The 12,713-nt window shown below is 31.3% G+C and overlaps 1 protein-coding gene across 1 annotated transcript in view; it reads left to right on the top strand.

Annotated features, from left to right (window-relative positions):
* Positions 1 to 1,324: 1,324 nt before the first annotated feature.
* The window catches only part of LOC119677367 (nephrin), a gene marked incomplete at its 5' end in the record, with an annotated part of 83,435 nt that continues 72,046 nt past the window's right edge, over positions 1,325 to 12,713 (top strand). The window contains 5 exon segments of the mRNA XM_038088679.1: positions 1,325 to 1,498; positions 4,746 to 4,899; positions 4,966 to 5,102; positions 11,782 to 11,949; positions 12,089 to 12,220. Of these exon segments, the coding sequence (XP_037944607.1) occupies positions 1,325 to 1,498; positions 4,746 to 4,899; positions 4,966 to 5,102; positions 11,782 to 11,949; positions 12,089 to 12,220 (765 nt within the window).

Raw genomic sequence — 12,713 nt, forward strand, 5'->3', positions numbered from 1 at the left:
TTTCTTCTTAAATATTTAAAATTTTAATATATCTATTCATGTGTATATAACTTGTTGAAAATGTGAATAAAGAAGTGGGAATGTAGAATTTTGAACTTTTAACTTAATGAAGTTATTTATAAAATTTTTTATAAAATACTTTTAACCTAAATTAGTTTTGAGTTTATTCATTTATTCGTGTAACAAATTTTGTTGAGTTTTGTTTTTATTTTGGCGAAATACGTCTCGTATCACTCAAATTTTGAAATAAAAGTTTTAATTGCTTATCAGAGAGATCGAAAAGTTTTCTATGATCCATGGAGAATTAATATAGAAAAGTACAACAAATTTTAACTGTTAAAATCTGTGAGTTTCGTATTGCAACCAAATTGAGAATTAAAAATGGAATATCAAAACTATTACAGCCAAAAAGTTAACTAATTGAAAAATGTTGGCAATGTGGTTTTTTACTTATTCTCGGACATTGCAGCAACAATCGGAGCTGAACTGTGCAAAACACGTGCAAATATTGTTTTTGGCAGGAATGCGAAATCACTTTGCACTCGTTATCAAATTAAAAAAAAATTAAACCTTGCGAAACCACATAACAAACTCCAGCAAAATCAAATAGAAATTCAAAGCAATTTATCAAACAAAAATGTAACACACGCGCCCGTTGCCAATATCTCGGAGAGTCAGAGTAGTCCTCATAGATTGAAACAAAAGCCGAAAGGTGCCTCAGTGTGTGCGTAAGCATGATTTGATTTGTTGTGTTAAAAAAATGAATAAATATTTTTTTTGAGCTATTGGATTTTTTTGAATACACCATATCTCCATCATTACTCACACTACGTCCATTAAGAAAAAGCCTGAAGTGTATATTGAGTGTCCTGTTGCAGCAGTTTATGCTTCTGTACTTACAGTACATGTCATGTGTATGTGTGTACGTCGTTAATGTGAAATCGTAAACGAATATGGTTGTAGGTTTGATACTTCTGTAGCTTGGTGTATTGTTATTGTTTTTATATGTTTTTCTCGTAAAAATTCTCATTGTGATTAAATATTATTTACAATATTTGCTGTGCGTATATACACTTATGAACACATTGAGATCATGTTAATTCTAACACATCCGCTTACATTGATTTTGGTTCGTGTTAAAATCTTTCACAGTAGAACTACATTAGAATAAATCTCAGCGCATCATATGCGTGTTTCATGAATTAGTAATATTTCAATAAGGCTCTTACTTCGTATACCACCTTACTAGTGACGTGCGAAACGGACCGACTAAAAAAATATTTACTTCTTTAAAATTAACATAATTTCAATATTTTATTTACAGAACATCGTAAAGACAAAGTCGAAGAGATTTCCCCAAAGCGCTACACCACCATCTCCGTACTTAAGCTGAAGCCGAATGCTGATGACGACTACACAGAATATTCATGCCAGGCTAGGCACAAAGCCTTGTCCCCTGCCATGCCGATGCGCGCTACTGTGCAGTTGTCTGTGCTATGTAAGTTTGCATTATTTATTTATATTTTTATTACTTTTTCGATATTTGTCGTGTGCTGGCTGTGATTTCAGCTTTTATGAAACGTTTAGATTTGCATATTCACCATATTTTACAACTGTTTTCCACTGCGAACGACTGTTATTCCAATCCACAAACTGCTTTAAATGCAGTTCATTAAAAACAATTTTGCTATATTTTCAAATTTGTCATTAAAATGCACATAAAATTCACGTATTTGCTTTTTGTTGTGTAAATATATTGCGATAAATTTGTAGTTTATAGTTCACCATCGAATAAATTTAATGCCATCAACCAACCGAAGTGAACAACATTATTTGGGCAGCACTTTTGGATACTCATAATTAGGTTCCATTTATATTACCAACGGCAAACATCATTTGCATTGGAGAAAACTAACAAAAATTTTATTATGATCAGTTTATGGACTTTCAAACTTTTTGTTTTCGAAAAAGTCAAGTTGAAGTTATAGCTTAGTTATTATAGATCGCATTTTCAGTTATATCTTTAGTTAGTCAGTGGCGGATTTATCTTAGAGGCTCTAAGTTAGGAGCTATTGAAGACAAGCCTCACCAAAAGTAACGTCAGGCAATCGTCCTTTTTATCTCACATTGCAACATGTCATTAAACATTCCAAAAATGATTTAATTATATACTTTGCTTTTTTGTTTTATTATATTTTCTCTTCTGTTCTCTTTAGCCTAAGTAACTCATTTCAATTCAACAATTTTTCATATAAAATTTTTTAAATTTCAGGAATTGAAGGAATTATATTTTCACATATGAAACAACCAACCAACTCCAAAGAATAGATATCTCATTAAAACTAGATTTCATTTGCAAATTATGTATTCAAATAATATATTGTGTATTAATATATTATATTAAGTATCATATATTATATAAGTACACATTTTTTTGGGCATTAATAGTACTCCATTTACAACTATTATCTAACAAGTCTGTAATTTATATTTGTATATGTTTTTGACCGCTTTGTGGTTGACCGCTTGTCAAACCTCAAAAGTGAAATGTTTATCAACAATTTCGGAGGAGCACTCAGCTACGACATGAACACTAATTCTGACACCAACATCATATATACACATTGATATTCCTTTTACGGGTGTTATATCTGTGAATGTGGATATTGCCGCCACCTTAATGCCTTTATTAAGGCTGCTATTGATGTCATGTTGGTATAATAAAATTTCTATTTTCACGCCATGCAATGCAAATGCAGCCGCAACGCCATGCTCTGCCCATATGCCCGTCTCTTTTAATTCGTTTTAAGCAACTCCGCATCGAATAATTTCACACTATTGCAACAGCACCAGGAGACCACTTCACTATTTCAGAAAAAACACGTCCACAAATTTAATTCAAACTGAAGTGGCATTTATATAAAATCAAATAATAGCGAAGGTATGTTCACGCGTAGTTAAAAGTGCGGCGTGGGGGTTTAGGGCACCTGAGCTTTTTAATTCAATTGAAACAAATTTGAAACCACGACATATGCTGCATATTAAGCTTACGTGCTTTATTGCATTTTTACCAAATGTGGCAAAGCAAATATTTGCAAGGCAACATTCTGACTGTCATTTTGTCATCAGTGAAGCAAACTGTACTTTGTTTAGATGCAGCACTTTCGGCGCCCCCTTTTTTTCATTGTAATGTTTTATTATTTTAATCCCTGTGCATAGTTCGAAAAATGAAAATATAATTAAAATTAATTATTATAAAATTTTGTATTTTCCATTAAAATGAATACAAGCATTAAAAAGTATAAACTGTGGTGTAGTCGTCCGTTTCACACACGCTACATCGCAACATTTTTCATGGAAAATTGCTGAACACTGTATTAATAATGAAAATTAAATAAAAATAATTTTTTCAAAAATTTTTGCTAATATAATTTTAAATGATTATTTTTTTTTTAATTTTATCGTTAGTTTTATTTGTATTTTTTTGTCCTCGTTTTTTTATTAAATTAAGTATTTAGGACGAAAAACCATTTTTTTAATACAGACAAATTTAGATATTTCACAGCAAAATGCTTAGGTATGAATGAATGAGAAGTAAAGCTATATAACTAAAATACTTTGATATATATAATATATTTACTGTACAGAAATAATCGCATACTTTTAATAAAAATTGAATACAAATGTGTTTTTGTTAATATAAATTTTTTTTCTGGTTATTTCGTATGTACAATTAATGATGTCATCAGTCTATTAAAATCATCCCTTTAATATGGTCAAACAATTAGCCTAATTGTAAAATCTGTTTAACCAAAACCGAGGAAAATAGTTTATTTATTAACAGACGACAGGAGTTAATGAGAAACTAAAGTGTAGAAATTTTTAGAGGATCCTGTTAAAAGATGCTCATTATACAAAAATATATACAAAAAGCCATACAAAAATAGTAAAATATGTTTCCAATTTAAAGTACAAGTCACAATCTGTTTGTGTAATATTTTTTGAATAAATTACATTCGCTCCAATTTTTTTGTTCAATATTTATTTTATGCATTAAAAAATGAAAAATTTTCCAAATAAACATAAATAAAAGCTTGTGAAATAACATGTGTATTTGTGCTTCTGGCATTCGGTGGCGTGTGAAAACGATTGTTTTTTAGTTATTGCTGTTAACATTAATATTATATGACCGACCCACAGATACCTACAACACAGATCACGCAGAGCTCCTGACATAACTATTGATAAGGCGCATAATAAAACTATGCAAATGCATAAAATATCTAATAAAAAAATTCAAATTAAATAAATATTTTTTCATTATATTCGTAGCTGAAAGCAAATATTTAAAATTTAATTATGAATCCAATTTAGTATTAAATTAAGCACAGCTTGTAACGAAATCCGAACAGAAGTACTGATTACCTTATAGCAAAAAAGTGGATTTATGTTAGTCGATAACATATAAGTTTTTAACAACATTTCATAATAGCATTATGTTTGTTTTACAAATTTATTAATGAACCTACATATGATACAATTTTAAATCTTTTTAAAAAAACTTTGATATGTGCTGCTATCACTTTCGAGCACTAAATTCGTTTTTTTCTTTTACATTTTTTGCATTGTTACTAAATTTATTATAACTTAATGCGATCTTTTACTTTATTCAAAGAAAAATTAATAAACTTTCCATATGAAAATTATTTATTCAAACTAAAGTAACACTTCTCTATCACTTGCAGACCCTCCTGGCCAGCCTTACATTGAAGGCTACACTCAAGGCGAAACACTGCGACGGGGTCAAACAGTAGAACTGGTATGTCGAAGCCGTGGAGGTAACCCGCCGGCCCAACTCATTTGGTACAAAAATGGATCACAGATCCGCATGGCTTACAGGTATAACTTCTCTATACACTCTTCTAATAAACTTTGAAAGAGTGTACGTTTAATTTATTGTTACAGGACATCGGGGAGGCTATCCGAAAATATTTATACTTTTACAGCGGAAGCAAGTGATAATAAGGCGCGCTTCCGTTGCGAAGCGAGCAATGTGATGTCCCAAAATCCACTACGAGTTGAAGTAGAACTGACTGTACTCTGTAAGTACTGCAAAATAACTAAAATAATTTACTCTCTCTGTACTGTACGAGATATGGTGAAAAAGTAACGGAATTTTCGCAGTTGTGTTTTGTTTATCGTATTTTTTGTATTGAAAGCATTTCAGTAACCTAGGTGTTAACTATCAGGTAACTGCGATACAGAGCTTGTGTTGACAGAGTGATAATGATAGAAGTTCATTCGAGTGTTTGAAGATTTTTTGTTTGGAAAATTTCAGATCAAATAGTTTGTGTAAAAAACGGAATTAAGTGCAGTGGAGCATTAAAAATTATATGGATTTCTTTACTCTGTCGACGATACTATGTCTTTGTATATGGCGTAGTGTAAGATTGTATATAATCTTACAAATTATATACAAATTTTCAAACAAGTTTTGAAGGCTTTAAAGATGAGGCGTATTTCAGTTACCCATGTGATGAAAAATTAAAAAAATTTTTTTTGCGATAAGAAAAACCACCATTAATGACGTTGTTAAAGAGACTGGAAAATAATAGGGCTTTTTTATGTTTAGTTATAGCAAAATTTTGCCAAAATATGATACTTACCCTATCGTCCATTGTTAAATATAACATTATGGTTACATGTAATTATCCTATTCTGCAGATACGGCGTTATAGAAGTTTTTTCTATTTCTGGAACTCATCTCAAAAGATCTTTAGATAAGATAAAGAAAAACTCGTAGATTTGCCTAAAAAGACGTTCTAGCAGTGCTCCAGTTCAAACTGGGAACTATGGTAGTATAAGTACACAATATTAGAGAAAGTAGCATAAACATTGAAAATTAATTAAATTCTTTTTATTACCTTATATAACTGAAATGTTATGTTAACTGCCGTTTAAAACATACAAATCATAAAAATAGTACAAAGTTTTATAAAAAGTAATAATATTTATTAAAGAATCTAAGTATGTATTTAATTATATTCCGATTTTGCCTATAGCTTCATGTAACGTATCTAAAATCAAAACTTTTACTGCTATAGTAAATTCACAAACATTATTATATTTTCACTTTGTAAAATTATTTTGTATATGAAGACGCATTTTATTTTTCGGTATGAATAACGGAATTAACAATTCTTAAAAACGTAATGCTTCGTTCTTAGTCCTTTCTGAGTACCCTAGAAACTGTTGTATATCATCATCATTTTGGCATCACAGTCCAGGATGGACCATTGCCTTCTCTACAATATGCCTCCATTCTTCTCTGCATTTCGTTTTCTTTCTGTATTGTGTTATTCTCATCGTTCGTATGTTGTTTTCTACATCTTGTAACCATCTTTGTCGCGATCGTCCTCTTTTTCTACTCCCCTCTGGCTTTGTCTCGAAGATTTTCTTAGTCATTCTTTCGTTACTCATTCGTAGGACGTGTCCATACCAGGGCAATCTTTCAGCTTTTATGTATCATGTTATAGTTCGGCTTTTGTTCAAGATATTTAATTCGTCCTTATACCGTATACGATATGTGCCGTCTTTTAAGCACACCGGGCTATATATTTTCCTGGGTATTTTTCTTTCGAATCTCAGTAGCAGGTTGTTGTCGCTGGATTTAAGGACCCATGTTTCGCAGCCGTAAGTAAGAACCGGTCTACTGACAGTTTTATATATGCGCAATTTTTGTTCCTATGATAGTAATGTTGATTTCATAAGCTTGATATGGGCAAATCATGCTCTGTTAGCTGTTTGAATACGATCTTATATTGCAAGAGTAGCATCTTTACTTGTGCTGAGAACTACGCAAAGATATTTAAACTCGTTATAGACTCGAAATTGTAACCGCCTATTCTGATGTAGGTATCTTGGAGAAATCTTGTCATGTAATCAGTTTTTTCTTCGTTTATTCTGAGACCTGTTTGCTTTGTAGCTTGTTCTAGTTGTATGAAAACGGATTGAAGATACTCCTTGATACTTGTAATAATGACGATATCGTCAACATAGGCGCATATTTGTGTAGATTTATAAAATATTGCACCACCTTGATCTGTTTTGTTGATAGCATGTAGAGTCAAATTGAACAGGAGCGTCGATAAAGTATCAGATTTGGTTTCAAATTTGACGTGACGTAACGAAGCATTGGTGTGTTGTTGAGCGACCTGTTCTAAATCCACATTGATAATCTCCCAGTATTTCTTCTGCGTACATGTTTAGTTTTTCATACAATATGTTGAAAATATTTTATAGCAAACAATAAGAAGAGATATACCTTTGTAGTTAGCACAGCTCGTTTTGTCGCCTTTTTTTATAGATAGGAAATATTAAGAAGAATGTATACCATTCTTCTGGCATTTTTTCTGTTCTCCAGATTTGAAGTATAAATTCATGTATCTGCTTGTGAAGCTCTTCTCTGGCGTATTTCATCATTTCAGCGTTTATAAAATTGTCTCCACACAATTTAAAGGTTTTTAACTTCTCTATTGCTCGTTTCGTGTCCTCAAAAATAGGTTCCTCCAGCATATTTTCTACTGTCCATACGGTATCACTAGGGGCTTCGACTTCATTGCTATTCAGCAGGTCGCTGAAATGGTTTTTCCAAATATTTTAAACTTCTTTTCTATCACTGATCAATTTATATTTTTACAAGCTGTCAAGTGCGGTTGGAATATGCGCGTATGTTTTCGTATTTTGCGGTACATTGATCTTGTTTGATTTGTTTGAAAATCTTGTTCAATGCTTTTTAGTCCTTTTCTCAGAAAATCTTTTTATTTTCGTATTCTTTTTTTTGCTTCTTTTCTTTTTTCTTGATATTTAAGCAAATTCTGTCGGGTGCCATTTTCACTGTATATTTTTCTAGCATCGTTTTATGCTTTGATAATCTCTCTGCATTCTGATGGAGTGAGTTTTTTGGCCAATAGTTTCGTTTAGTGCGCTAAGTACGGCCTGTTTAATGCCCTGCCAGCTTACTATTACGTCTGAATTTCTTATCGTTTCTTTATTTTCTTCTAGTTTGTTTACAATTTTTTCTTGGTAAGCGGCTCTTGCAGATTCATTTGTTATGGCGGCCTCGACGTTTCAATGGTTCTTATTGTATTAATTTTTTGCGATTTTAGCCAATATACTTTGACGAATACGCGCAACAACCATATAATGATCTGAGTCACAATTTGCACCCCGGTAAGATCGTACATCAATAACTGAATACATATGTCTCTTATGTACTAATATGTGATCGATTTGATTGGCATCATTATGTCCTGATTTCTCCAGGTTTGCTTATGTGTACGCTTGGGCTGAAAGGATGTTCTGCTTGGATGTAGTCCTTGGGATTCGGCAAAGTTACATAGACGTAAACCATTATCTTTCGTATTTTCATGAAGCGAATGTTTTCCTGCGACTTGTTGTATTATTGATTGTTCCCTTCCGATCTTTTCGTTGTAGTCGCCGCAAAGTATTTTAATATCATACCTGCTTATTTTACTGCATACATTCGACATTTTATCCTTGTTCTCATCTTTACTTTCTTCTGTGGGCTCATAGACCGACAAAATTGGTGTATTTAAGAATTTGCCTATGAGTCAAATAGCATATACGTTCATTTATTGGTTCGAAAGTCGTTATACTTTTTCGCGCTCTTTTGTTGCCGTAAAAACCTGTGCCTTTGTGACCTTGAATTTTGGCGCTGCTGTAGAAAATGCTATAATCTCATTTCTTGATTTCGCCATGCCTCTTCCACCTTATTTCTTGCAGACACGCTATTGTAATGTCATACGTTCTAAGTTCGTCAGCTATTTCTGATATTTTACCCGGTTGAAGCATAGTCAAAACGTTCATGTTGCTAATTTAAAATCGTTGTCTTTTATACGTTGCATAGGTCGATATCTTGGGGGTGTTCCTATCTGAGGCATTTACAAACTGTTGTATGTAAAGATGATATTTTAAATAATAAATTTAACATCTTCCTTGTAAACACTGAAGAATTCAAAAATAGGGGCATTAATATTATATTTTTAACTGTGATGGTTCTACAAATGCTGACGACATATTTTTTCTTTGTTATTATATCACACATATGACAACATATAGTTGGGAAATGTAGAAACGTTTCCTACTTAGTAAGGGATTCTAGGTATATAGTTTCACCTCGTCATGTAGTGTCTGTGAGACTAGTACTGTCAACTTATGAAGTCTTCTCACAATTAGTTGAATTTTACAAACGTTTGTCGATTTACAGATCGAGCATAGAAGCATAAAACAATTGTTGACTTTTTAACGGCGCTTATTGCATTAAATCAAAAATGTAAGTTTTCTTTAAGTAGTCGTGCTTCTGTTTAAAGTACTACAACATAACTGCATTAAATTGAAATAAATGAAATACGGGCTAGTGTTAAGAGCGAAATGCAACAAAATAATATGCATAAAAGCATAAAAATGATTAAGAGCAAGAGTGGCCTGGTATATTCCCTCGCCATATACGTGAGCCCTTTCTTGAAACAAGAGCGATAATATAAGCAGATTCAATCTTACAGGTACTTAACCCACACGTTCTTTAGTATTCAAATTTCAAGGAATCTTAAGTCAGCATCCATACGAAGGTCGTGAATATGTTATGATATTCTAGCAATAGGTAAAGTAACACTGGCTGCTGCAGGTAACAACTGTTATAGCAGTAATTCAGACGTCTCACCGCAATGTAGCATGTACCAACGAACAGGAACAATGCGCGAACAACAAAACATTCTTCATTCAAAATTTTATTTTGTTTTTCAGTGTATTCACTACTGTTTTGTTTGTTATTATAATGTACTGAAAATAAGCAGGAGCGTTACTTCGTATTTCTAATTTGCACTAAAGACAGTAACCAAAAACATCAGATTATTTACCACTAATGTACGTTAACAACACGGAGTTATATTCCAATGTTGAAAACTAAAATGATGATAGAACAGCTAATCACTTTTGTCCGTTTAAATAATTAATTTCATATCAAGGAATGACTCAAACCCAATAATATATTAAGAGAATTAAATGATTTCAACAAGGTGATATTTGAATTTTGTAATAACAACAATGATTTTACAGTACGTTTGAGCGTATTCACAACTTTTTTAACAACCGAAAAAAATTGTTATATAAATAATACTTACCATTCTAATAACCAATTACTATGAGAGGATTTATTAGTTTCAGTTAGTAAATAAATTAGTTGTAATAACGATTAGCTAGTCAGACAAGATTTAAGTTAGGTTGTCTTAAATAGGAAATAAATCAGCGATTTCATCAAGCTACAGCATACCAGTCTAGTGGACGTGATGTGTAGTAATGTGAAAAAATTGGATATTCCTGTCAGCTCGTGATGTCGCTATGAAGAAAGGAATGAAGCACTGTTTTTGATGCTTTGCAATGCTATGGATATGCAGTGTAGGTTAAACCTGCTAGGGATTTCCTAGATGAGATTGATCAGTTACAAGATGTCACCATGAAGCACTGCTTGTGTATTGTTTCTACAAATCAACTGTATAATAATCTTTATATACAAATAAAATTACTTAAGCTACAAAATAAGAAAGAAGCTTTAATCATTTTGTGCATTTATTTTCCATTTGTACAGACAGCAAAACATTCTGAAAGTAATAATAATTAAGAAGCATTAAATTCATTAAAAACAAATTTTGACATTTATTTACAAAACAACAGTTATACTTGATAAAGACTGTCTGTAATAATGAACTACAGAAAACAAAACCAGTGAACATACATCAAAGCCTCCTCTAGGAGTTTGTATAGTTCTATATTTCTTAAATGTAAAGATTTCTTTGCGTGTAATTAACATTTTTTTATTTACTCCCGAATATATTGCGAAACATAAGATGACAATGAAGTATGTTTTATACATGTTCTCTTTTAGCTTTGTTTTTCGTTTTGCTGATAAAGTATATATATTATTCTAGCATACATCATAAGCAACAAATACTCTTATACTCATACCGAAACAATTTGGGAGCATTAAATGATGATACTGAAACAAGAACACAATTTAAAGGAGCCTTACACTTATTCCTTTCTAAAACAGAAAATTCAATATCCAATATTAAACATTTCAATTTTCCACATATTTTAAATAAAACCACCAAAATAAATATATATTACCTTTAATTCATAATTTTGAAACATTCACGATATGAAAAATTGTCATCAATTTACACAAGCTGTAAAAGTGACGTAGTTACTGTGGCAATGGAGTAGTGTATCGCGTACAACCCATTTTGCATTAATTATCTAGCAATAATTAATTTGTTTAATTTATTTTTTGACATAGTTTTTGTATATGCTGCTGGTTTTAATAAGCTCAACACAGATGAAAGTTTATAACCTTTGAAGTTACAGTTCTACCTTAGCTCTCCTTTTAACTTGAGCGAAATACATTTCAGAGATATTAAAAATGTGGTTCCTTTGTAAACCACATACCAATGTCAATGTCATCATCAACAGCTGTTCTTCCACACGTAGATAAATGTGTGAAATGTGTTTGAAACAGAAAACATATCAAACACGGAGGAACGCATCCATTATGAGTTGTTGTTTGTCATTAGAAAAACTGAATTTATGTCACTGCTGTGGTTATAAAAACTTATGAAACTTATTTACAAATATTAAATATTTCTATATTTAAACATTTTTTCTTTTCTATTGTTTTTTTTATATGTGACACCGAAAATTTGGTAGTTGCTCCAAATCACGTAAGTGTTGAGGGTCAAACCGAAGCCCGTGTAGGCGATGTTGTACCTCTAAGCTGTACCACAGCTCCATCTAACCCTGCAGCTGAAATAAAATGGAATATCGGTGGACGACAAATCCGTAACGCTACATCGCTGACTACAATTAATCCTGAAGGTGGGTAGCAACCCTTTTAACACTTTATTACTTAATTTTTACAAAAATCTAAATTTATTCTTACTTTTTATATTTTTAACTGTAGTTTGGTTTATATATATGGAATGAATTGCTAAACTATTTCGTTTCTGTTTATTAGGTGGTTGGATTACAGTTTCAAACATAACTACAGTTGTGGAACCAAATAAACGTTCTTTGATTGCGACGTGCAATGGTCTAAATATGCAACTCACCGAGTATGTACAGTCAACACACACGATTAACGTTTTATGTAAGTAAATCTTTCGAGAAAGTATATAAATTATTTTAAATTTTGGGTATTTTGTGCAACTTTAAAATTTAAGTTTATTTATATTATTTAGTTTATTATATATAGTTTATATAGTTTATTATTATATATAGTTTATTATTTAAATGGTTTTTTATATAGTTTATTTACCTCGAATTTCGTACATTTAGTTTTAATGATATTAATACATTAAAATACCTTTGAATTAAACGAGTAACAGAGTAACTATCAAAATTCAATAATAAATTTATGTAATATTTTTAAAATATGAAATAGTGAAATAAAAGAAATTCTGTACATGTGTCATATATTTTCCTTTAAAACACGACTTTTACTTTTCGTTTATTCATTACACTTTTTCAAAAGGCGTTTGGTGTGAAGTAATTAAGTCATAACAGTTCCGTAATTACCTAGAATAATTATGAGAACAGCTCAAAATGATTTTATGCTTTTAGTTGCATACTTGTTTTTTAGG

Source organism: Teleopsis dalmanni, chromosome 2 (genome assembly GCF_002237135.1).
Source record: "Teleopsis dalmanni isolate 2A chromosome 2, ASM223713v2, whole genome shotgun sequence".
Taxonomy (NCBI): domain Eukaryota; kingdom Metazoa; phylum Arthropoda; class Insecta; order Diptera; family Diopsidae; genus Teleopsis; species Teleopsis dalmanni.